Source organism: Colossoma macropomum, unplaced genomic scaffold (genome assembly GCF_904425465.1).
Source record: "Colossoma macropomum unplaced genomic scaffold, Colossoma_macropomum, whole genome shotgun sequence".
NCBI classification, from domain to species: Eukaryota; Metazoa; Chordata; class Actinopteri; order Characiformes; family Serrasalmidae; genus Colossoma; species Colossoma macropomum.
This window is the reverse complement of record NW_023494809.1, coordinates 25,944,652-25,969,405: the sequence shown is the minus strand read 5'-3', so window position 1 is coordinate 25,969,405 and position 24,754 is coordinate 25,944,652. Positions and strand designations below refer to the sequence as shown.

General features: G+C 41.7%; 1 protein-coding gene across 2 annotated transcripts in view; it reads left to right on the top strand.

The window, feature by feature from the left end:
- tnikb (TRAF2 and NCK interacting kinase b) overlaps positions 1-24,754 on the top strand; it is a 108,551-nt gene that overhangs the window by 37,083 nt on the left and 46,714 nt on the right. For both annotated transcript variants that reach the window (XM_036557944.1, XM_036557945.1), the window contains exons 3-9: positions 13,430-13,486; positions 13,671-13,796; positions 17,189-17,299; positions 18,158-18,248; positions 19,188-19,318; positions 22,340-22,394; positions 23,035-23,113. In XM_036557944.1, the coding sequence (XP_036413837.1) occupies positions 13,430-13,486; positions 13,671-13,796; positions 17,189-17,299; positions 18,158-18,248; positions 19,188-19,318; positions 22,340-22,394; positions 23,035-23,113 (650 nt within the window). The remainder of the gene's footprint in view (positions 1-13,429; positions 13,487-13,670; positions 13,797-17,188; positions 17,300-18,157; positions 18,249-19,187; positions 19,319-22,339; positions 22,395-23,034; positions 23,114-24,754) is intronic.

The following is a 24,754-nucleotide window of genomic DNA, read 5'->3' as shown; positions in this document are numbered from 1 at the left end:
ATTTGAACAAGAAGCTGGCGAATGGGAAGCTGACTTCAGCCTCGTCTAGATCACCGTGGGAGAAAATGCTACCGGTATTTAAAATAGGGTTCAGATGTGTTGATAGCTGATCATTTTTGATCAGAAAAACACTGCATTCGGATACGGAGTGGGTGCTGCACAGACTTCGCTGTCTTTGGGACTACCAGGACCCCAGTCCACCCTTTTGGTGGTCTGGATCCATAATCTTCTGCGGTGTTTGGCAACGGGATGTGATCCCCTCGGGGTATAAAACATTCTCCAGCCGTCTTGTCTGCGGTTGGTGCAGCTGACTGCACAACAACTCCCTGTCGCTGTTGCTGTGTGCCGTGAAGGGTGCTGCTTTCTGTTGCTTTCTGCCCCCCAGCTGTGCATGCAGAAACCTGTCTGTGTGTAGAGCTGTAGATCATGAAATTTAAGGAATAATGGAGAAAATTCTGTTTTAATACATACTTTGCCCAAGATAGAAGGGGTTTCTAGAGAGTGTCCTTGGCATTCATGGTGGCCACTGGACCACTTTTACATTTCAGTGGTTGAGAGAACATGACATCTTAACACAAAAGCAGAAATGTGTTGTATTATTGATTTATGAGCGAAAAACTAAGAAATGCGCAGTAGGATATGGAGTTCTGTTCATACAGCTGCGTCGCATCATTTTCATCTGCAGTTTTCATTTCATTTTTATTGCAGTTACTGTAGAATGAGCTTCTTTTCTGTCAACACCGCTTGTATATCATATCACTCTGCTTTACTTCAGAAAAACATATTCCTTGTTTTTCTGTTCTTTTTTTCATTTCTCGTGCTGTTTTTAAAGCTTTATCTGAATTCTTTACCAGCATCTTCATTTGAACTTGGAGCGAAACTCTCATTCTCCACTATGACTATCCATTTGCATGGGGTGGGGGCACTAGAGGGGTGACCGAATGTGAGGTGCATTGCTGTTGGCACTGTATCTAACCCTAGTCTTTAATTATTGTTTAACGAATGGGCCGTTTGACTTAAGAGTCTTTCAGTAAGCCTAGAAGTTACATGCAAAAAGAAAAAAAATCTTCTGGGGTCTCTTCAGGGTCATTGGAATCATCTTAATCTTGCACCCCCTTACAGCACCCCTGACTGGTTTGTATCAGTTCATTCCTCAACACTGTATTTCTACAAGCCAGCGTAATTAGTTACGGAATGGCGAGGGCAGGTCATACTTTACCGACGGACCAGAATCTCCACTCAGCAGTGCTGTCAGCTATATTTGGCTGACCACAACGGGCAGGAAAGGCAGGGTTTGATATGCTCTATGTGTCCTTGCACTGAATCCCTCGTGGCTCTTTTACTGACAGAGCGCCATCTTGGGAGACTCAGGCGAGCCATTAAAAAGGTGCCCAGTGTGAGGTAGAAATGGATTCTGGGTCAGAGTGTGCTGCGTCGGGGCCGCATGTCTCCAGCTCACATGCGGCGTGTTTTGAAAGTGAGCCTCTCTGAAAGAAAGAAAGAAAGAAAGAAACAGTGGCGAATTAAAAGGAGGCGACAGCCTGTTCTCACCGCGCTCCACTTCGATTTCTTTTCATGACGAATGCTTTCAAAGATGGTTAATTTTTTTTTTCTCTCGCTGCAAACTCGACTGAGTGCTGTAGCCCTGAGAAAGAAAGGCCATTTGTCAGTGGTGCTTGGATGCTTTTGTGTTTTTATTTCGTGCTCCAGGCCTTTCAGCAGCGGTTACGCTGAGCATGTTGGTGCTTGGACCCGCTCTAGTGCTCCGTCTCTCCGCAGTCCAGTCTGAGTCTCAGGGGCGACCGAGCAAGATTTAGATCTGTGCTGGTTACAGCGCTCCACAATGTATTGAACGATGCTTTTTCAATACTGCAATGAAGTAAACAATTCAATACACCTTTCAGTACCTTCAAGTGTTTATTTAATCAGGCTAACTCTGTGTTGACATTGTATTCTGCCTATAGGTGAATCAAATTGGATCCCCAAAATGATATTTTTTCAGCAGAAGTTAAAGGAAGTTAATGCAGAAAGTATTTATTCTAAGTAATTTTGGACCATTTTTATTGGCCAGAATGTCATGACATTTTGATGCAATGTAAAAGGTGATAACAGGTGATATTTTTAAATGATAAATGTCAAACATGGGGATACAAGATTTTGTTCTTACAGTGATGATATACTGAGGGACAGAGATACTTACAATGGCATATCTAAAAATAACGGGCGAAGAATATAACCCATTTTGCATGTTGTCCTAAATAGCATGATGAATATTAGATTATGTCAGGGGTCGACAACATGCGGCTCTTTTACTGCCCTGTTGCGGCTCCACAGCAGAATTAGATTTTTATATAATAATAAAATAATCCTCCTTTACAGTAAAATAAAGCTCTGCTGGTCGTTCAACACAGTTTAACAATAAATGGTCTTAAACACTGGAGTTAATGTAGACTTGCTAATTCACCCTTTAACCCCTGAAGACTGGCGTGCAAACTGCTAGCAGCGCAGACAACAATCTCGCCTAGCTAGTAGCCAACGAGAAGGCAAAGAGAGAGATTTAAGACAAACATTGATAATTTGGAGACGAATGGACTTATTTGTGTTTATAACCACTCAGCTGGTTTCCTGATTCGTTTAATCTGCAACCAAAAACTTTCAAACACTAAAAAGTCGATCTCGATCTCTAGTTACTCAGTTGCCAGCTGCTTGTTGTAGCTCTCGCATTCCACCTTAAATGGTGCAGCAGTTACATTCTGGCGCCTCAGGCACCATTTAAGGTGGAACGGGAAAACAACAAGAAGCTAGCGAATGAGGAGCGACTTCAGCCTCGTAAAAAGTCGAGTGTTGAGAGACATTTTACAAGAAACTGTTCTAACTTTGCGGAAAATTATCCTTCCAGAGATGCGAGAAAAGCGGCTATAGCTTAGCTAAAGCTTAAAGCAGAGCAAAGTCTGTGTTTTCGTTTATATTTTTTAGCCTATACTAGCACATTAGCACATACTCAGACATATTTACAGTCAAGATGGTAAATTGGACATAAAATGTTGTGGATCCCAGGGTGGTTGATGTTTGCTGAAAAGGACAAAATGGCTCTTCTTAGCATTTGGGTTGCTGACTACACTGGGCTATGTTGGATTTGCTCGTGTTGCTGTTGATTTTTCCCTCAAAACATGATAATCACATGTAATTTTCCTACTTTTTTCACAGTTAGGTTTGTATTTTCTGTTGTTTTGTTCAAATCAGTACCAAACAACTGAATTTAATACGATAAGTGATCAAAAACCTTTCAGGTTTATGATTTGGAAAAACTCAGGTTTGTGCTCAGGCAAGCTCAGAGAACATATGGAGCAAAGAAATGACAAAAATCTGAAATGGATCTGGATATTTTTCTCTGCAGTACAGTAAACACTAGGTTTTGGGACGATGACAGGCGTTTTTATTGTTTTTATTGTTTTTTTTTCATTTTGGTGTTGACCATTCAGGTCTGAAGTCAACCTTGGGGGAGCACTGTGGAGGGGGTTGAGGAGGTTATTTGAATACATGGATACCCAAACTTCTTCACTTGTTTGAATAAGTTATCAAATTAACAGATGTTAACCCTTCCACGCTGATGAACTTTTTGTTTTTGGATTGATCTTGGCTTTTAACTCACTCACTTCTCCACATATGTAGCTTTTGTGTGCATTAATGAAAGAGAGGAAATGAGCATCTCACCTCAGCAGGATCTCGCGTATGCATGCTTGCAGTTACACTTAAGTGCAAGACCGCAAATACAAAATGTAATAGAAAATGTTCCTTAAATGTCTTACAAGCTTCAAATATCATGAATGCACGCTACGGCTCGGTGCTAGCATAGTATAAGAAATCAAATTAAGTGTCATTGTAACACCTGAAAGTGGATAAATAAAGGCTACTTTTAAAGTTTTATAAATATGACCAAAGGGAAAAGGAGTGCCCTACGTCTGCTTTGTTTATTTATAACAATGTAATATATTTCCTCTTTGTAATGGGACAAAATATACTTGGGCAGCTGTAAACATACTTGCTTTAAATATAAGTATCAAAGTCAAAATTCTGGTATTGCGGCCACCCTTGGTCAGTTACGCACAGAGGAACTACGTGTTCCGTCTCGTTCCGCAAGTCATTTCGGCACATTTGTTCTGTTGATTGAGTCATCTGTGTATGGAGGGGAGCTGAGAGACTGTAAAACCTCTCACCTCTCCCTGTACTGTAGAGATGGATCTGAGAGGGTCATGGTAGGTCGCGTGTCTCAGCAAAGAGATGAGCTTGTCTGGCCAAAAGTGTGAAAATGTTCAGCCTCCTCCGCCTGCAGGGCCTGTTGCTAGGCTACAGTGGAGGAAGTAGTGGATTTTTTTTTTTGTTCCGACGGAGAGTGGCATCGAAAGGAGAAAAAAAAGGGCAGACCAGAATAACTTCCTCATTTCAAAACAATTCATGCTGTCTATGTTTCGGTTTGGCTAATGCTGCGTGTAGACAAGCATGCAAATACGCACCCGGCCACAGCTGCGTTGTGGGAACTCTGCGAGGTCCGTCTGGCCTCCTGTGCTTTTCTCAGGTCAGTGGAACTGCAACTGATTGCAGGACTGGTGATGAAACACCTCGGCAATGCCTGCTAACATCACTCAGAGAGCGGTAGTACCTCAACGAGCACCATCGCAGAGTGGATACTCAGACACATCACTGAGAGCCCTTTCAAACACTCCAGACATCACTATTAGTGTTGTTGTTAGTATTTGGCAGGGCTGAATGATATTAGAGAGAAAGACACACTTTTATATTTTAGGTTTTTGTGCTAAATATGATTGTGATAATTAAAAAACAAAAAAAAATAACCAGATAATTCCTAAATGGAGAAAAATGAGATGATTAGTACTTTACCAATTAAAAGTGGTATATTTAAAGTGGGGATTAAGGGGGGATTTCTGCATAATAGCTGTAAACAGACTCATTCAGAGTGGTCTGAAGTGAAATGCTCCAGTCAGAGTTGTTCATAGCGGTGATAGGAACCAGACATCTGAAGTGTTTAATGCCTCTAAAAGCTCCCTCACAAAAAGCTATTACATGATTACATGATAAGATTTTGGCCTAAAATGTGTTTTAAAAGCCATTCATGGTGGAGGAACACATACAGAGTGTTGTAAGGCAAAATAGTGCTAAGCAAAAACAGATTTTTCAGGTTTGCCACTGTTCTGCCCTTTTCAGCATTACATATGAAGACTAGGAAGGCATGTGTAGGTTCACTGGTGGTTTGGATAGTAATGAAATGGCTTCATTTGCATTGTAGACATCATGACCCCAGGTTCCATTCACCACTACTGCACATTTGAGTTGGTAAATTTGTCTGTAATACGCTATTTAACATGAAATCTGGATTATTTCGTTTACATTGCAACAAATAAATGATGTGGAATTTGGACCTGGTGGGATTCCATTTCAGATCAGTGGTTTGGTATTCTGTAGCCACATTCTCACAGCTTTATGCAGGTTGCTAACAACAACTGCTGCAATAGCCTTTTGGCCTTAACCTTGGACCGCTCTGTGACCGGCTAACGACTTTCCGCGTACCTCATTCTCAAAATGCATCCTAAGGTGGTCGTAGAGTAACTCCTGGGCTAAACTTTGAAGGCAAGGTGGACATTTTATTATCTACCAGCGATTAAATTCATTCCGATTATAGATTAAGACTGAGGTGTTTATGCTCACTCTACTCAACAATCTGATGAAAATCTCTGTTTACATGCTCACTACAAGAAATCTGATCCAAAATTACACGCATGCGTAGAGAACCGCTTAATGTAGACGTTACCTTGATGACGAGCATCACGTGAGTCCAGTCAGAGTGAGACGAGCAGCAGTGAGTTGCTAAGTCTTTTAAAGTTCGAAGTATAAACTTCGTCTCCTCTGTGGACCACTTTCCGACTCCCACCACGATGAACATTCTAAACTTCTATTACGATGCAAATGCACATGGGTGGAATGCGCTTAGACGTTCCGATCGGGGATGAAATCGGATACAGGCGTTTACATGGTTATTATTCTCCTGCTTAATATATTATTAAATAGGGCACATAAAGGACGCTGGAGGCAGGAGAAACGTCTGCAGCGGCCATTTTAACTTTATTTACACATAAAACGAACAAAACAATTCACAGCCAAAGCTGGACACTTTTCAGAGGCTTCAGAGTCAGACTTTTCAGTCCTTCTCTCAGAGTTGAGCTTTTCAGCTCTTCAGCCTTTTCTTCTGCTGCTGCCCGTCTCTCTCTCTCTCTCTCTCTCTCTCTCTCGTTCATATGAGCACCTGAGCTGATAGGGACAGAGCTTGTTGCTCCGCCCCCAAGTCACCGGCCACACTCCCCAGCTCACCCTCCTGGCTGAGCCTAGCGGCCTCAGTGCGGCACAGGAGGCAGGGCCTGGGTGGCGGAGTTTGGGACTTTGTGTCTCTCGTGACTGTCGCCGTCGTTCCCCCCTCTCTGGTGGCTGACGTCCTCCCGCCGTCACTCGGTGGTGTTCGGGCTTTCCGCTGGTTCTTGAGACTGTCGTCAGGGCCTGGGGGCTGGGTGCGCAGCTCACACACCAAGATATATTCTGTGATTGGTCGGGATGTTCAGCACACAATAAAATGTTCACTGATTGGTCAGAGGCTTTTTACATATTGTATGTTTCTGAGATATTAAAGATCATTGCCATGATAATGATTATCCAACTGTTGCCATGATATTTGGTTTACTGGTCACCCTGTAGAGAAAGAGACAGAAAGTGTAAGCATTGGCTAGCAGTGGCTGCACTGGGTGTTTTTGATGAGTACTTTTCAGCACAGTAACACATGGGCTCCCACATTCGCAGGCAGACAAGCTAGCGATCCGAAGCTTTCCTGTGAAAAGCAGCACATTTGGTTAAGGCTGTAATGAAGACGAGGACGACGGCGATGATATTTTTGTTATGTAACGGCAGGCAGCCCTGCAGCTGTGCTTTAGCTTGATAGGGTACACTGTGTTCATCTACTCTACTCTCTCTCTCTCTCTCTCTTCTCTCTCTCTCTCTCTCTCTCTCTCTCACTCCTTTTCCCCTTCTGTCATTGGCCTGTGGAATTTGTGGTGATTGTAGACTGAACTAAAACTTCTCTCAGACTGACTCTCAGCAGTCTTCGGTTTCAGCACCCTTTCAGTGCCTTGTGGGTTTTTTTCATGAACAAGTTTGTCTAGCTGTTCTCACGGGAAGCAGTTATGACAGCTGGATATTAGTTGGGTTGCCGCTGGATGACTGACTCAGCAATGTGTTTGGAAAGACGCAGATTCACGTGTCGGAATAAGGCCACACAATTGTGTCGTGTGCAAATCACAGCACTTTTTCAATACTGATATCACTGCATGCAACTATGCAAATGAGCCCTGTAACCAGTCACAGTGCAGTGACCAGTTAGAGTTCCAGATGAGTGTCTGTGTGGATGTTTTGATGAACCAAGGTATTCATGCAATCCAACAAAAGTAAATACTTTTGGTCAAAATTATGGAGGCCCATCTTAAATCATGTCACGTCGTTGATTCACCAGCACATTTTTTATATGTTGCAAGTGTGTATTGCAACTGTAATATGGTCACAATGCTAGTGTTTTGTCTATGAGATGATGTGGAGGCTGCTGTCAATGTGGCACCATTATCTCACTCTGTTCTTTGATCAGTCAAGCTGCTTCAGATCTGGAAACATGCACAGGTGTTTCTGTCCATCCTTCCACTGTGAGAAGACGGCTCAGCGCTATGGGTCTGAAAGGATGTGTAGCTGTCAAGAAGCCTCACTGAGAAAAGGAGACGGACACACCAAACAAAGAAGCTGAACAATGGACTGACCACCCCAGAGTCCAGACCTCAACATCAAATGTTTTTGGGATTATTTTGAATGTGAAATGCAGAAAAGACAACCAATTTGTAAGATTGAGCTTTGAAGGTGTGGTAAAGTAGTCTTGCAAAACTGAAAACAAGGCCCAATCCCATTTCTTAGTTTTACCCCTACCCCTTGTTTTTGAGTGCCACTTTGCCCCTTGGAAACTGAATTACAAGGGGTAGTGGTTGAAATCTTCCCTATGAAATGGGACCCTCAAATAAAGAGAACATTACTTCATTAACAGCTACTAGTGCTGCTCTGTAGGCGACGCTGCCAGTCTGCAGTGACAGCAGAGGAGGGTAAAGTTCAGCTCCTCACTGCTGGGCTTTAGTTACCTTTAGGGAATCAAATGCCTTCAGAGAGGGGGGGGGGGCAATTATTTGTTATCACCCGCCTCTAATTCTTGTGATATGAAGCTGACGTCAGCTATTCACCAGCTTCTTGTTGGAATTTTCTCGTTCCACCTTAAAACAATGGGCTGACCACCCCAGAGTCCAGACCTCAGCATCACTGAATGTGTTTGATTACTTCAGAAAATGAACAACCAACTTCTAAGACTAAACTTTGAAGGTGTGGGAAAGTAGTCCTGTGAAACTGAAAGGCCCAATCCCTTATTTTTACCCCTATAAATGGACTTAAGTAGGTCGCATAGCTCAAAGCACTGTTAACAACCAGCTTAAAGCCTGAATTTTGCTTGAAGCCTGTATTTTCAGCTACATTTGCACTGAGGGGAAAATGATGTAAGTGTGATTTTTTGCTGAAGTTTTGCTTCAGTATAAACGAACATGCTTGGCTCGCATGTTTTCCTCTGCATGCAGAAGCGCAGAGAGTGACTCATTCCAGCGGCGCTGTAAACATGGTGTGAGTAATGGGCAGATGCTAATGCATGTCATTCTCAGGGGCAAAAGTTCTTGAGAGCCTAGAAAGGTCCATGCATGGCTGTGTTTTACGAGCGCAGTGTAATTAGGATCCTGTCCAGTCCGGCGCGTGGTGGCGGTGGCCGCGCGCCGCTGTGTGGTGAATTAAGGCTGCTCCGTTCGTTAATACTTTCCGACAGTGGAAAAATCGTTAATGAGGACTGATGGGACTGGTGTGAGCCTGTGACTCACAAGTGTCTCTCTATCTCTCTCTCTCACACTTTCTCTTCCTCTCTCTCCCCATCTCCCTCTGTCCTATCCCTCTCTCTCTCTCTCGCTCGCTCTGTTTCTTTTTCTCCCTTGCTCTCTCCCTTCCTCCTGCTGTCTCTCGCCTTTTCTGTCTCTTTCCTTCTCTCCCTCTCCCCTCCATCTCTCTCTCTCTCTGTCCCTCTCTCTTTCTCTCTGTCTCCTTCTGTCTCTCTCTCTTTCGTTCTTTCTCTCACTCTCTTTCTGTTCCCCTCTCTGTCTCTCTATATCCCTCTCATACCCTAAATCCCTCTGCCCCTCTCTCTCCTTGTGTCTCTTCCTTTCTCTCTCTCCCCTCCATCTCACTCTCTCTCTCTTTCTCTGCACCTTTCTGTCTTTCTCTCTCTCTCTCTCCCACCCTCTCATCTTTTCTGTCTCTTTCTTTCTCCCTCCCCTCCATCTCTCTCTCTCTCTCTCTCTCTCTCTCTGTCTCTTTCTTTCTGTATTTTTTCCTCTCTTTCTCTTGCCCTGTCCGTCTGTCTCTCTTTCTCCCCTCCCCCTCTCTCTCTCTCTCGCTCACTCTCTGTCGCTTTCTTTCTGTCTCTCTTTCTCATCTCTCGCTCTTTACTTTTATCTTTCTCCCCTCTCTCTCTCTCTTGCTCTCTTTCTTTCTTTCTGTCTCTCTTTCTCATCTCTCGCTCTTTACTTTTATCTTTCTCCCCTCTCTCTCTCTCTCTCTCTCGCTCTCTCTTTCTTTCTGTCTCTCTGTCTCCTCTCCTCTCTCTCTCTCTTGCTCTCTTTCTTTCTTCCTGTCTCTCTTTCGCGCTGTCTCTCTCTTTCTCTCTTTCCGGTCTGTTTTGCTCTTTGTCTCTTTCTATTTTTCCTCTCTCTCTCTTTTTCTTTTTTCTCTCTCTCTTACTCTTTCACTATCTCTCTCTCACACCCTCCATCTCTCTATCTCTGCCTTTTTGTCTCTTTCTCTCCCTCTCCTTCTGTCTCTCCTTCTCAGTCTCTTCCTTTGTCTCTCTCCCCTCCATCTCTCTCTCTCTCTCTCTCTCTCTCTCTCTCTCTCTCTCTCTCCCTCTCTCTCTCAGTGTTGGTGTGTAGTAGTTTATTCCGAATGGCAGTTGATGGTGATTCACTTCCTCTGAAGTGAGAGATACAGAGTCAGCTAACAGAGATGAGTGAACGCCATGGCTGTCATAATAACTCGATTAAACTCAGTTACTCGGTAAATAAATCATAGATGAATCAGCAGTGATTAGTTAGTCATTTCTACATCTACAGCGTATATTTTAAATTCTGACGCGTCTCTCTTACCGTAAGAAACAGTCTGTTGGACCTTTTATATACATTTTAGCCACAATGTGTTTTTAGATATTTTTAATAGAAGCTTTTTCTAGTTTATCTTTTTATATTAAAACATTTTGGTTTAATGTTGTCCAGTCCGTGTTTATTTTTTGACCTGATTATTCAATTTATCATCAAAATAATCATTAGAATGTCTCAATGACTAATCTAACCGACAGCGACGGCCCTGATCCACACTGCGTCTTCCTTTGTGTCTTCCTTCTTCTGTTCTCTGGGCTGAGCGGCGGAGCTCAGGTGATCCGTATCCATGACACCGTTTCCCGCGTTTGTTGTTTGTTTTGTTGTTGGAGGCTCTTGTGTTTGTCCTGGATATGAACTCTGGGGAAATGGCGGAGAATAACAGAGAAATACGAGGCAATAAGCAGCAACCTGGAAAAGAGCTCTCCAGCTCCACATTCCTGTCCGCAGTCCGCCCTGAAATTCCTCCCGGCCGAGCGCTCCAGCTTACGTAATGCTTTTGGAGGCCCGTCCAATCCGAGCAGAACCGTCAGCTGGTGCCTTTATGACACGTGCATAAAATGGCAGCGGCACTAGCCAAACCCAGGCACAGCGCTTTTTGGGCCTGTTTCAGTCGTTCCAGGCAGTGAGGGTTTTTTTTTCTGCTCTTACACAACAGCAGCGTTTGCCAGAGAAGCTTATGTGCTTAGTCCACCTGTAATGGCACACTAGCGTGGACAAAGCTCCGTACACTACCTCGTATACTAGTGTCAATGCAAGATCTGAAGGTGGTCAGGGACACAGGAAGGTGTTTTAAATTGGGGTTGTTGACATTTTAAGCAGCATATAGGTGGCCTCAATGGTGACGTCATGCAAAATGATTAGCTTTTTTCAATTTTAATTTTTTTGATAATATATTAAAGCAATAAGCCAAAAGAGGCAGAGCATTACTGTGATTTCAACATGGAAGGGGTGTTCTTAGGCACCTCAATGCCTAAAACTCCCTCCCCTGTGATAAAATCACTGTAATGCGCGGCCTCAAGTGGCTTATTGCTTTTATAAAATGGCGGCCAACATAAAAATATGATAAAATACAGAATTTTTCAGAAAATACTTTGTTATTATTGATAATAGTCAACATAAACAAGTATTCCACCAATAAATGTAGTTCCTTTGGAATATGGTATCACTGCCGAGCAACCATGGGCTGCTGAATGAGGAGAACGTTCGGTCGCCCATCGCTGTATATTGCGGTTATTTCATGAACTTTTTAACTGTTTGTCATATAAGAATGAGCATATGATATCACAGCACTGTTTAATACAGAAAGCTTCATTTTATAAGTACTTTTTTGGTCACCAAATTACCACCGTGTGTCTTACTAGCACCAATCCAGCGGCGCCCTCTTCTGCTGGGGCTGAATCTCAAATGGCGCCCCTGCTCCCTACATAGTGCACTACGTAGGAATTTAGACACTTGATCTACTTTATGCAAATGCTCTGAGAGGTCAACAGTCGGTCAAGTTGTTGATATGTGGTACGATAACTGTTGTGTCTCATGCTGAATTTCAACACTCAGAGGCACACCGAGCTGTAGATGTAGTGGTTGATAAACAAACGTGTTCAAAGCGCAGAGCATGGACGTTTATTTTAAAGTGTAAAGACAATATTAGGCCACTTTGGGCTCAGAAAATTCTTCCAACCATCTTGTGTTTGAGCGACACGTCCAGAAGTGGGCAAGGGAAGCAATATTGAATACATTTATGGTGATTTCACTTGCCAGGATATACATTTTTGCAGTGTAAATGTTTAACACAGTTATTTCACAGCAGGGTTTCCCAAATAGGAGCACTTTGTTACCAACGTTGGCCTATTTTGAGCAAAATAATTTACATGTTTATTTTTGTTGGATTGCATGAAAACCTTGAGTCAGTCACCTGAAGCACTCTTCTAGAACTGTGATTGGTCAAGATGGTCACAGGACACAGTACAAAAAAACACTGGTTGGAGGCCTCAATTGCATATTGCAGCCTTATTGCCAGAGGTGGGAACAAGTCACTAAGTTGCAAGTGTAAGTCTCAAGTCAAGACACTCGAGTCCTGATTCAAGATAGTCGAGTCTCAATTCAAGTCCCGAGTCAGTAGTCCAAACAAGTCAGTATGTATTCTTTAGCTAATTTGAGGCCTTAACACTGAATAATGATGAGAGTACTGTAGCCTTTTAATGACAGCATGTTAGTAGCTTATGGCTATATTCATTTATTTTAAATACAGAATCTATGGTATACAGATAACCATGACAGGCATACTGAGAATAGTGCATCAACACATGAAAAGAATCTTAAAAAGTGCTGAACTTAAATTAAAAAAACCTTTATATTTTTATGAACATTGGGCGGATAGGATTCAAATAAAAACTCAGCACTAAAACTACCTCAGCCAACTAAAAACAGCCGCTAGTTTGAATTGAATTTAGACGACAACATAAGCCAAAACGACCGAACTGAGCAAGGTTTACAGAAAAGACGATGGTGAATTGTACGAAGCTGAAGTTAAATTTTTATTCGCCTGCAGCTTCTTATTTGAATTTTCCGTTCCACCTTAAATGAACACAGTGACAGACATTTGACGACCTTGCTGTATATCAGATTTATGGCAGAAAACGAATCCATTCACATGAAAAGTAACCGACAGTTTAGCAATCTGCAGTCAGACTCTCCACACTTTGGGACTCGAGTCTTTCCGAGTCATAAGACTGAAGTCCGAGTCAGAGTCCGTGTCACTGGTGTTCGAGTCAAAGTCGAGTCGCAAGTCTTTCTTGATTTTCTCGAGTCGAATCTCGTCATCAAAGTCGTGACTCGAGTCGGACTCGAGTCCGAGTCATACGACTCGAGTCCACAACTCTGCTTATTGCAAAGGCCGATATCCGGTCAACATGTATTATGATTACTGTATGCTCTGTTGTTCAGCCTCATTCAGTAATAATTGTGAACTGTCCCAGTGTTGTTTGAATCATGTTGATTAATGATTCACTGATTCGTGTACTGAATCAATACTTGAATCAAATGTGTTGTGAGGTTAAATTTACACTCTCTCTCTCTTTCTCTCTCTTTCTCTCCAGGGCCGCCATGTCAAGACGGGGCAGCTTGCCGCGATCAAGGTCATGGATGTCACGGGGGTAGGCAGAACACTCCCTCGTCCTTATTGCCTCTCTCTCTCTCTCTCTCTCTCTCTCTCTTTCACCATCTCTGTCTGTATTCTGAAACGCTTACGGTGCACGCGCAGACAGCAGGATGCACACACTGGTTTCTTCACTCTATGCTCGGTGGTGTGTGTGTGTGTGTGTGTGTTTCCTCTGACAGGATGAGGAGGAGGAAATCAAAGCAGAGATCAACATGCTGAAAAAGTACTCCCACCACCGCAACATCGCCACCTACTACGGGGCTTTCGTCAAGAAGAATCCACCAGGCATAGACGACCAGCTATGGGTCAGTCCTGATGCGTCCAAATGCACGAAACAGGAACAGTTGTGCACCCAACGGATTGAGTGTGTGATGGAGAGAGTGGAAGAGTGTTGACACTCACTCACTGAGGCCAAGAGCTGCGGCTGCGGTGTTGTTTGCACTTTGCTGTGCTGTGTGTGGGAGCGTGTGTGTGTGTGTGTGTGTGTGTGTGTGTGTGTGTGTGTGTGTGTGCACAAAAGTCACCTTTCATTTATTTAATTTCCTGTCAAAACAGCCATTAAGTTATTCATTTTTGGGAGATGTTTCTGAGGAGATTAGATATAAGATAATTCACTTGCATTAGGAAGGAGAAAGTCAAAGAAAAATTTGCAAAAAAAAAGGCGCGAGTCTCCAAAACTGTTCAAAAAATATTAAAGAATATTAAGATTATAAAAAAACTATTTACAGAAAAAAATATGCCTAACAACCACCCGCAAGACCTGGTAAACCACCGGCCCTGTCTCCATCAGATAAACAGCTTTCATCTTTGAGAGAGAGGAGAAAATCAAGCCGCTACAGATCTGAAAACATCCACAGGTGTTTCTGTCCATCCTTCCACTGTGAGAAGACGACTCAGCGCTATGGGTCTGACAGGATGTGTAGCTGTCTGAATGTGTTTATTTGAAAAACTAAAAGCGAAGAATGAAAGCGGAACAAAGGCGAAGTGTGGACAGACTGAATACCAAAAAAAGCTAAAATTATAATTAGTTGTTGAGGCTTCTGTCATTTTATGGTTATGTTTATATGTCATGTTTTCTTTTTTTTTTTCCTGATGCTGAAAAATGAATATTGTGTAACTAATGGCTGTTTTGATTGGAAATGTAATAAATGAAGGGCTCTCTCTGACTTTTACACAGTGTTGTAGGGATCATCACTGTCCAAAACAAAACAAGCATCTCCAAAATTGTAACTTTACAGGAGAGGACAAAAACATTCTTTACTTTCAATGTAAGTCAATGTAAGGAGATTTTATTCTAAGTAATTTTGGAACAGTTCTGTTGGTCCAATCATCATGAAATTTTCACACCCTGTAAAGGACAGCTGCCGAGCTCAAATTATGCAGAAAACTGAAAATCGCAAAAAATGGAGACACGTGTTTTTTGTGGACAGTGGCGATAAATATATATGTGTGTGTTACATACAGATTACATATGCATTGTATAAAAACAAACTTCTTGACAGTGTGAACTCTTGACAGACACACTTCCCTTGTGGTGAGCATTCTGTGCTCTCAGCACAATACACTGCAGAGTTATGACATACTGCACTGGGCCACAACACTGCTGCTGCATGCTCTATCACTGTCTGTGGTCAGCCAACACAGACAAACGTGCACACACATACACACACACACACATACTGACTCAGACATACCTTTCAAGAGGACATTCCTCCAAGGACAGCTTGCTCAGTGGCCCTGACCGGTATCAGCATCTGTGACCAATACTGAAAGCAACAGTTTAAAAGAATAGTAGTGTAGCAGTGTACAGTTCATTTATTGGAGGATTCTATATTATATATTCTATATTAATGAACCATGTTAGGTTCATCCTAATTACCACACAGGTTACAGCTAAGAATGTTGTCACTTCAGATAAGCTAATGCTACAGCTAGATCTGGAGCTATCAGAGCAACATTAGATGCTGAGGAGGCCTCGTCTTGTATTTCAGCAAACTTTAATGAAAAAATAGAAATGACTAACATTGCTCTGTAACGTTAACTGTCATTAGACATCATGTTAAATTGATTTTGATCAGATACAGTAATCCAGATAAGGTTTAGCTAGACTTAGAACCCGTATCTACAAGTCTGCCTGTTAATAGTTCTGGCACTGAGCTGTGAGTTTGGTCTTCCATACAGTTAAATCTGAAACTTTTTCAGCTTCAGGAATGAAATAAGAAGAGCTCCACCTTCCAGATGAACAGGATAGTGTGTGTCAGGCATTATATGTTCCTCAGTAACACCTTTTCTTAGGCTTAATAATCTGACTGATTTAGTACCACCGTCGTTCTCACTGCAGGTTTGTTCTGTGGGGTTTTGTCAGAGTTTCTCTCCATTTAGAGATGATTGTGTTTGGCTGAAAGGCATGTCAGTCATGATATTGCTAACACTCAGTTGTTTATTGTGTTATTGCAATTATTATTTGTTATAAATAAAATAAAATTACTCGTCTGGGAAGGCTTTCCACAATATTTTGTAGGGTATCTGTATTTTGTAGGGTATACTTAGTCAAAAGGGCTTTGAGGTCAGGCATGCACTCGTATCATTTACATTACCATTCACTGGATCTACTGGGCCCTGAAAAAAGATCCTGAACAACAGCCCCAGCCCGTTATCCCTCCTCCACCAAACTTTACTGTTACCACTATGCATTGTGGTAGGTAGTGTTCTCCTGGCATCCACCAAACCCAGATCAGACTGCCAGATAGTGAAGCGTGATAACTCTGGAGAATATGTTTCCACTGTTCCAGACTTCAGCGGCTGTGTGCTTAACACCTCTCTTATGTGCAGCTGCTTGGCCGTGGGAACCCATTTAGTGAAGTTCCTCGTGCACAATTCTTGTGCTAATGTTGCTGATCTTCAGCACTGGGTGACCCCACTCTGCGTGCATGGTCTACCACTTTGTGGCTGAGCTGTTGTTGTTCCTAGACGCGTATATTTTGCAGTAATAGCACTTGCTATAACTGACTTGTGTCAAAGGCGACAGAGCCACGTTAAAAGCCACTGAGCTTTTCAGTGTGACCCAGTCATCTGCCAATGTTTGTCTATGGAGATTGCATGGCTATGTGCTTGATTATATACACCTGTTAGAAACGGGTGCCGCTGAAACATCTAAACTCAATAATTAGGAGGGGTGTTGCTATGCTTTTGACATTATTGAACATATTTATTTAAATGTATTTATTGATATATTTATTTTTTAAGTAATAAGCCACGAGGCGTCCGGTCTCACTGAGAATATAAAATCTCCGTAACGCTCGGCCTTCCCTGGCTTATATACGATAGCCCCTTGATGTTGGGTTGTAAAGCGTATCTTTTTAATTTATCAGCCAATTTCTCCCCCCATACTTTTCTTTGTTAATAGCGCCAGGCTGGCTGTATAAATATCATCTAAGCTATAAATCTCTGGTGCATTATTTAGCCGTTGAGAGAGGTTACAGTGTCCTTGAATTACTGCGTTCTATTACAAGTGGCCAATCCCATCTGAAGGGTCATCAGCATTGTGTCCTATTGAGGACCACCTTTCTATGACGGTTGAATTGGTCTGATGTCCCTGACAGATCATGTGTTTTTGATGGCCTTGTTCTAAATGATAAAAATGAAAGCTGCGTCGCTGTGGTTATTACAGCGTATGTGTTTGTGTGTGTTGGTGTAGTTGGTGATGGAGTTCTGTGGTGCGGGCTCAGTCACAGACCTGATAAAGAACACTAAAGGGAACTCCCTGAAGGAGGAGTGGACGGCCTACATCTGCAGAGAGATCCTCAGGGTGAGTTTTTATGGCCTCCGGCCTGCAGATGGCTCTTAGGGATGGTGATAGTGCTAGAATTTGAAAATATAATATCGTGATACCTATTTGTACATATGTATCGCCATATTTAGCTTTTCTGAGATTTGTGAGTATCTGAGATACAACAATATATGTCATAATATACGAAACACAACATCAAAACTTTAGTACACTGCAAAAAAAAGTGTTTTGTCAAGTGAAATGAGCTTAAATATAGTCAACATATCTAATATTTCCAATTTTCAGATGGTTGTGCACTTATAAGATTATCTAGCTTATTTCTAGACATTATTTACCTTTTTTGGGACAATTATCTCACTATTTTGCCAGATAATTTTGCTGGTTTCCTATTATCTGCCAATTTAGTGAGATAATTTTACTTAATAAAATCACTTAAAACAAGTAAAAATGTCTAGTTATAAGGTAAATAATCTTAAATTAAGTTTACAACAATCTCAGCAGGAGAAATATTAGATTTAATGACTGTATTTAAGATACTGGAGTAAAATCTTTCAGTAATTGTCAACAATCATGAAATAATGAGGTAATAACATAAAGGGAAGACATCTAGATACTGTGCAGTTTGTACCGTTACTATAAACCGGTTATTATTTACGATCTTTTTATGATACATGGAGTTCACTGTTATAAAAGTACCGACAACACAAAAAGTGATATGCTCACAAAAGTGTTCTGTGATGTATTTCATCATGATAACAAATAGTCATATTGCCCACCCCTAGGTGGCGCTTTTCATATCTGTGGTTCATTCTTATTAACTGCATGCCTCAATATTCCTGCTTTCTAAAAGTATGCATTGCTGTGTCCGTGTCGTAGGGTCTGACCCACCTGCATCAGCATAAGGTCATCCACCGTGACATCAAAGGTCAGAACGTCCTGCTCACGGAGAACGCAGAGGTCAAACTGGGTAAGCACTCAGAAAGAGGGAAACAAGCTCCTTTTTTGTGTGTAATTCTGTTATTCTACGATCGAGCTGCAGCAGTCAAATCTATGGGTGCGTGATGTATCAGCTGCGGCTGGAATATTGGATATTGGAATAACAGCCGATAATTTCAACTGATCGCTCTGGATAAGAGCTGCTGCTGTACATGAAAATGTTTACAATAGTTGTCATATCTGCTGTTTAGCTTTGTCATGGTTATAAAATATATTCACGATCAATTTTCAGAGTTTCAACTCGTCTTGAATAGTATTTGGATATTCTTTAGAGTTGAGGAAATGTAATTATTATTCTCTGTATTTCTCAGTGTTATTAGTCCCATCTGATCCTGCCATGTCAATCATTTTTTATTTCTGTGTGATCCTGCATCAGTAAATATTCCAGCAGATTTTACCTTCCATAAAACAAAACATAGAAATAACCTCAGTAATCCAGTGCGAATTCCTATGTAGGTAAAAATTCCATGATGTCCTGCTGAAAAGGTGTTTTTCCAGGTGTTACTGATGTCATTACCAGCCACAACAAGATGTTTCGTTATCAGTTATTGACCCAAGCTCCATGTCTGTGAATCTCTAGTAGAATCAAAACCCTTAATCAGTCTAGGAGAACAGAGCGCTGAACCTGTGGCCCTCCCAGAGTTTGGTGAAGGGCTGTTATCCTTATTCTTTTCATTTGAGTTGCTGAGGCCGTTCGTGATGGGTTGCCATGACGACGCTGCCTGTGGTGACAGGGAAAGAGTGCCGCTGAGGCAGATGGTCGTGTACACTTCATCAAAGACCTCTCGGCTTGTTACCATACAGTGACATATTAAGGCCAAGTGCGCCTTTCTAACTCTGTGTGTGTGTGTGTGTGTGTGTGTGTGTGTGTGTGTGTGTGTGTGTGTGTGAATATGTGAACTCTCCACAGTGGACTTTGGGGTGAGTGCGCAGTTGGATCGCACTGTTGGTAGGAGGAACACGTTTATTGGGACGCCATATTGGATGGCTCCAGAGGTCATAGCCTGCGATGAGAATCCAGACGCCACATATGACTTCAAGGTATTTTAACTCACAGCCTTGTTTAATTACACTTTCACTGATACTGCAGAGATTCAGAATGCTCTAGAGTGTGTGTGTGTGTGTGTGTGTGTGTGTGTGTGTGTGTGTGTGTGTGAGTGTGTGAGTGTGTGAGTGTTTTAGAACTGTCACCACTGGTTTTATTAGTAAGGGACTAATCTTTCAACAATTACTCAAATAATCAGATTGTTTTTACCTGAAGTCTTAACAGAACAATAAAAAACCATGCATAACCTTCCAAAATCTTTATTGGAAAATGATAAAAAAACTTTTTAAAATATTTCATTAAAAATATATTTAAAAACCACTATGTGGCAAAAAAATGCTTAGAAATGGGTGTATCTATCAGTAGTGAGGAGACTCAGGGTCCTCTGGGCCTTCAGAGAAGACATAAAGTTTTCTGCCAATTAAAAACACATTTCTGTAATTTTTAGTTCATTTTTATCTAATAGAATCATCATGTTTGGTGTATTTAAACTCAGTGATTGTAATACTATTCATATTTCACTGTTGAATAAAATAGAACTTTATTGTCCAGTAATGTTGGAAATTTGTCTTTGTTCTTCCTCAGTTATAGTACAACATGAAACAACAGGTATAAGCATCCTCGACAAACAACATACAAACATAAAACATCAGTAAAACGTCAGCGTACAATGTCGATTCAGGCAGCTAATAGTGGTAGAAATAAAAGGTTTCTTGTACATATTTTCTTAGCTATGGGTCTCTTTGGGTCATGTGCAATGGCAAAAGCTCTATACAGCTCATTCTGCTGCCTACCTGTAATAATCCTGACAAGCGTGCCTTTATATCTGGCAGGTCGGCTCTCAGAACAAGCTGCGATATTAAAAACAAGAATAATTTCCACTAAATTAATGTCGGCCGTTTCAAGTGTACTTCAACTCACTCCAAAGCCGTTGAGTCTCTTAATTAAAAACAGTCTTCAAGGTACTTAAAACATTCGATAGTTTCCACAAGTTGATCATTAAGAACAAGTGTTGGTAGAGGCTCTCCACTGTGACATATCAGTTCTTATGGTTTCTCATGATTCGTAAGGTAAATCCTGAGCTGCACTGACTTTAAGAATGTAAACTTGTGTAGAATCTATGATCAATCACTCGATCACCATGAAACAGAGCAGCTAGAGCCGTATCATTAGCATAATAATCCAGAGTCAGAAAGCGTATATCGCTGCTGTCGGAAGAAAACCTCGTATCTCCGTTTTTGTCGTTTTTCAGTTTTTGACATAGTTTGAAAATGCCTGTTGCTCTTTACGTTGTGTGTAAATTTGATGGTGAATGGACCAAAACAAACGGCCCAAAATGACTTGAAAAAAAGTTTGGTTCCATTGACTTACAGTAAAAGTAAGGTATGTTTTTTCCTTCTCCTGTAAAGTTACCATTTTGGAAATTTGAGGTTTTCTTCCGACAACAGCGAAATAGTGTATATACACAGAAGAGAGCAGAGACGGAACATTTCCCTGAGGGACGCGACACAGTATTTAAATTCCAGCTTATCAGAAAACATGATGTTTTTATAGACTATCTGAGAGCGGCCTGTTAAACAGTCCCTAATATAATGGACTGATGCTCCTTTCACCTTTAAGAGTAGCAGCCACTGCAAAAGTATGTGAGTTTGCATCATATTGTCCCATCTGACTTTTTCCCTGTGTTATCTAAGTAGCTACCTTTCCCGAACTTTATATTAACTACCATCATAATTAGGAAATAACAAAGAAATCAACCAATCCTGTCAGGGCCAGTTTCTCACTGTAGGAAAAATTGAAAATATGCATTATTATCTTGCAAATAGCCAACTAATCATTGCCAACTCTTTGAGATCTTTTTATTTTAGTCATTTATTTTTTAAGCATTGGAGTAAAACTTCCTTCCCCGTGATAAAGTCACTGTAATGTGCAGCCTCAAGTGGCTTATTGCTTTTATAAAACGGCGGCCAACATAAAATATGATAAAATAGACTCTTTTTCAGAAAATTATTCGTTATTATCAATAATAATCCACATAAACAAGTATTCCGCAAAGAAATGTCCTTCGGCGTATGGTGCCGAGCAACCATGGACCGCTGAATGAGGAGAACATTCGGTCGCCATCGCTGTGAACTGCGGTCATTTCATAAACTTTCAATCTTTTTGTTGTATAACAATGAACTTATGATATCACAGCACTGTTTATTGCAAAGACTTTTGCTTTATGAGAACCTGTTGGTCACCAAATTACCACCACGAGTCTTATTTAGCACCGATCCAGCGGCTCTTCTTCTCACGCTGGGGCTGAATCTCAAACAGCTCCCTGCTCCCTACATAGTGCACTACATAGGAATTTAAATACTGGATCCTGAACCACAACGGTGCAAAATACAGCTAAGAAACAGTCGTTTGGGGTTCAGCCACATCCACACTTGATACGTGATGCACTGTTTGGCTGTAGAGGCTAGAATTTCTAAACTTCCATAGCTATTTAGGGAGTACAGAGCCGTTTGGGATTCAGCCTGGGTTTGACGTGACTTCTGACTAAAACATGAACATTTGAAGCATGTAAGTCATTCAAGTGACATTTTTTAGACTTTTATTCTGCTGTTTCACAGTTAATCAAACTGCAAGAGCTTTAATTCAAGCCTTTGATATTAATAATGGAGCTGTTTAGGCTGTCGGCTCTTTTAGCCTGTTCGCTAGCTGACCAGCCCTAGTTCTAGTTAAAAACATACATTTCAAGCCGCTCAGTTTAAACAAAAAATGGGTTCTTACTTCATCAGTACACTCAGTGGTCCAGCGAGCAGCATAAGAGTCAAAGATTATTCCATTAACAGCACAAGGGTTTTTCACGCCGTGGCGCAGTGATACAGAGTTCAGTTGTTGTGAGGCGGTCATAGGTTTGTGTATGTAGCCGATTTTACAGCGGCTTCAAACGCGGCTCAGCCAATCAGATTTTATGTGTAAGAGGTACTTTCTTCCCAATGTAATCCAGTCTCTCACCTGCGTTTCAGAGTGATCTGTGGTCTCTGGGGATCACAGCTATTGAGATGGCTGAAGGGGCTCCTCGTAAGTCTACCTCTGTTAAAGCAATAGTTTTCCTCCCTATCTAAAATGTAGCCGATCAGCTAAGACATGTTCAGTGTCTGAAGGTTGCTTCTGTAGTTATGCACTGGAGCTGTCAGACTTATATAGCTGTTTAGCAAAAATAAGCTTGTACCCTGCCTATTTACATGCCTAAATCATCACACACTCGCCACATACCATGGAATATGTTAAGTAATCTCAAACAGACTTGTTTATGTGGTTTCTGACCCTGTATGACGTAATGTTATTCACTAACATGGACAGAAGTACGGACAAAATTCAGGCTTCAAGATGACTGCTGCTACTATTTTGCTACATACTGTTGTCCATTTTTATAGATAACAGGATGTCATACAGTGATAGAAACCACATAAGCAAGTCTATTTAAGATCACTTGTCACATCAGCCCAGTATGAGAACTTGTTAGCTACATCAGCCTCGTAGCTCCAGAGCTAGAGAAGCAAACATCAAACGCCAAACATGTCTTGCCTGATTTAGTACAAGAAGAAAAATGTGTAAATTAGATTTTGTGCCAAAAAACAACCAAACCCCTCATCATCTGAGGAACATTTCTCTCCCTTACTCTCTCTTTTTCTTTCTCTCTCGCTCTCTCTCTCTCTAGCTCTGTGTGATATGCACCCGATGCGAGCTCTGTTCCTCATTCCCAGAAACCCCGCTCCTCGACTCAAGTCAAAGAAGTGGTGAGTCTCACGTCCCCAGCTCCCTTATCTTATTAAACATCTCATCACCTATTTTGCTGTTCTTAAAAAAAAAAAAAAAAAAACAAAAGCCTGCCTTCAGTGCTGAGAGAGAGGCACCCATGGTCACACCTACGTACTGATTCAGGATTTGGAATTTAAAGGATAGATGATAATTAGGCTGTTGACTTATTTTAATTATCACCGAGAAGATGAGAGCTGTGGTTGTTGCTGCAGGGTTATTATTAGGAATGTGGAGTTTCGTTTGGTTTCTGGTTTGTGATTATCAGCCTTGAGTCAAGTTTAGACAGGAATTTGTTGTCTACAGTGGTGTTCTGACAGAATTTTGCCGTCTACAGTCGAGTATAGACAGAGTTTTATCAGCTACAGCTGGGTTTAGACAGAATTTTACTGGGCTACAGTCGGGTTTAGATGGAAGTTTTGTCGGCTACAGTCGAGTTCAGACAGACTTTTGTCGGCTACAGTCGAGTTCAGACAGACTTTTGTCGGCTACAGTCGAGTTCAGACAGACTTTTGTCGGCTACAGTCCAGTTCAGACAGAGCTTTGTCAGCTACAGTCGAGTTCAGACAGACTTTTGTCAGCTACAGTCGAGTTCAGACAGACTTTTGTCAGCTACAGTCCAGTTCAGACAGACTTTTGTCAGCTACAGTCGAGTTCAGACAGACTTTTGTCGGCTACAGTCGAGTTCAGACAGACTTTTGTCGGCTACAGTCGAGTTCAGACAGACTTTTGTCGGCTACAGTCGAGTTCAGACCGCTTTTTGTCAGCTACAGTCGAGCTCAGACAGACTTTTGTCGGCTACAGTCGAGTTCAGACAGATTTTTGTCGGCTACAGTCGAGTTCAGACAGACTTTTGTCGGCTACAGTCGAGTTCAGACAGAATTTTGTCGCTACAGTCGAGTTCAGACAGAACTTTGAGCTACAGTCGAGTTCAGACAGAACTTTGTCAGCTACAGTCGAGTTCAGACAAAACTTTGTTGGCTACAGTCGAGTTCAGACAGACTTTTGTTGGCTACAGTCCAGTTCAGACCGAATTTTGTCAGCTACAGTTGGGTTTAGATGGAAGTTTTGTCGGCTACAGTCGAGTTCAGACAGAACTTTGTCAGCTACAGTCGAGTTCAGACAGAATTTTGTCAGCTACAGTCGAGTTCAGACAGAATTTTGTCAGCTAGAGTTGAGTATAGACAGAATTTAGTTGGGCTATAGTTGGGTTTAAACAGAATTTTGTCAGCCACGGTCAAGTTTAGACAGAACTTTATTGGGCCACAGTCGGGTTCTGACATAATTTGGTGGGCTACAGTCAGATTTAGAGATAATTTTGTCATACTACAGTTGAATTTAGACTTAATTTTTTGGGGTACAGTTGGGACCAGACAAATTTTGGTGGAATTATAACTCTTACTTAAGTGTTGTTGTTAGCAGTCACGAAGCTGCTGCTCTCTGTGGACACCACTTTTGGAAAACCTGCTCTTATTAAAGTTTGATACCATTATAATAAGACTTTCGTACCAAAGCGCACACATGCTCTTCTGCCAGTCCTCATGCTTCCCTTTATTTGCTTTTATGCTGAGACAGTAACAGCGTTCTCCTTTCATTGCGGTGCTTGTTAGCGTTACCGTCCG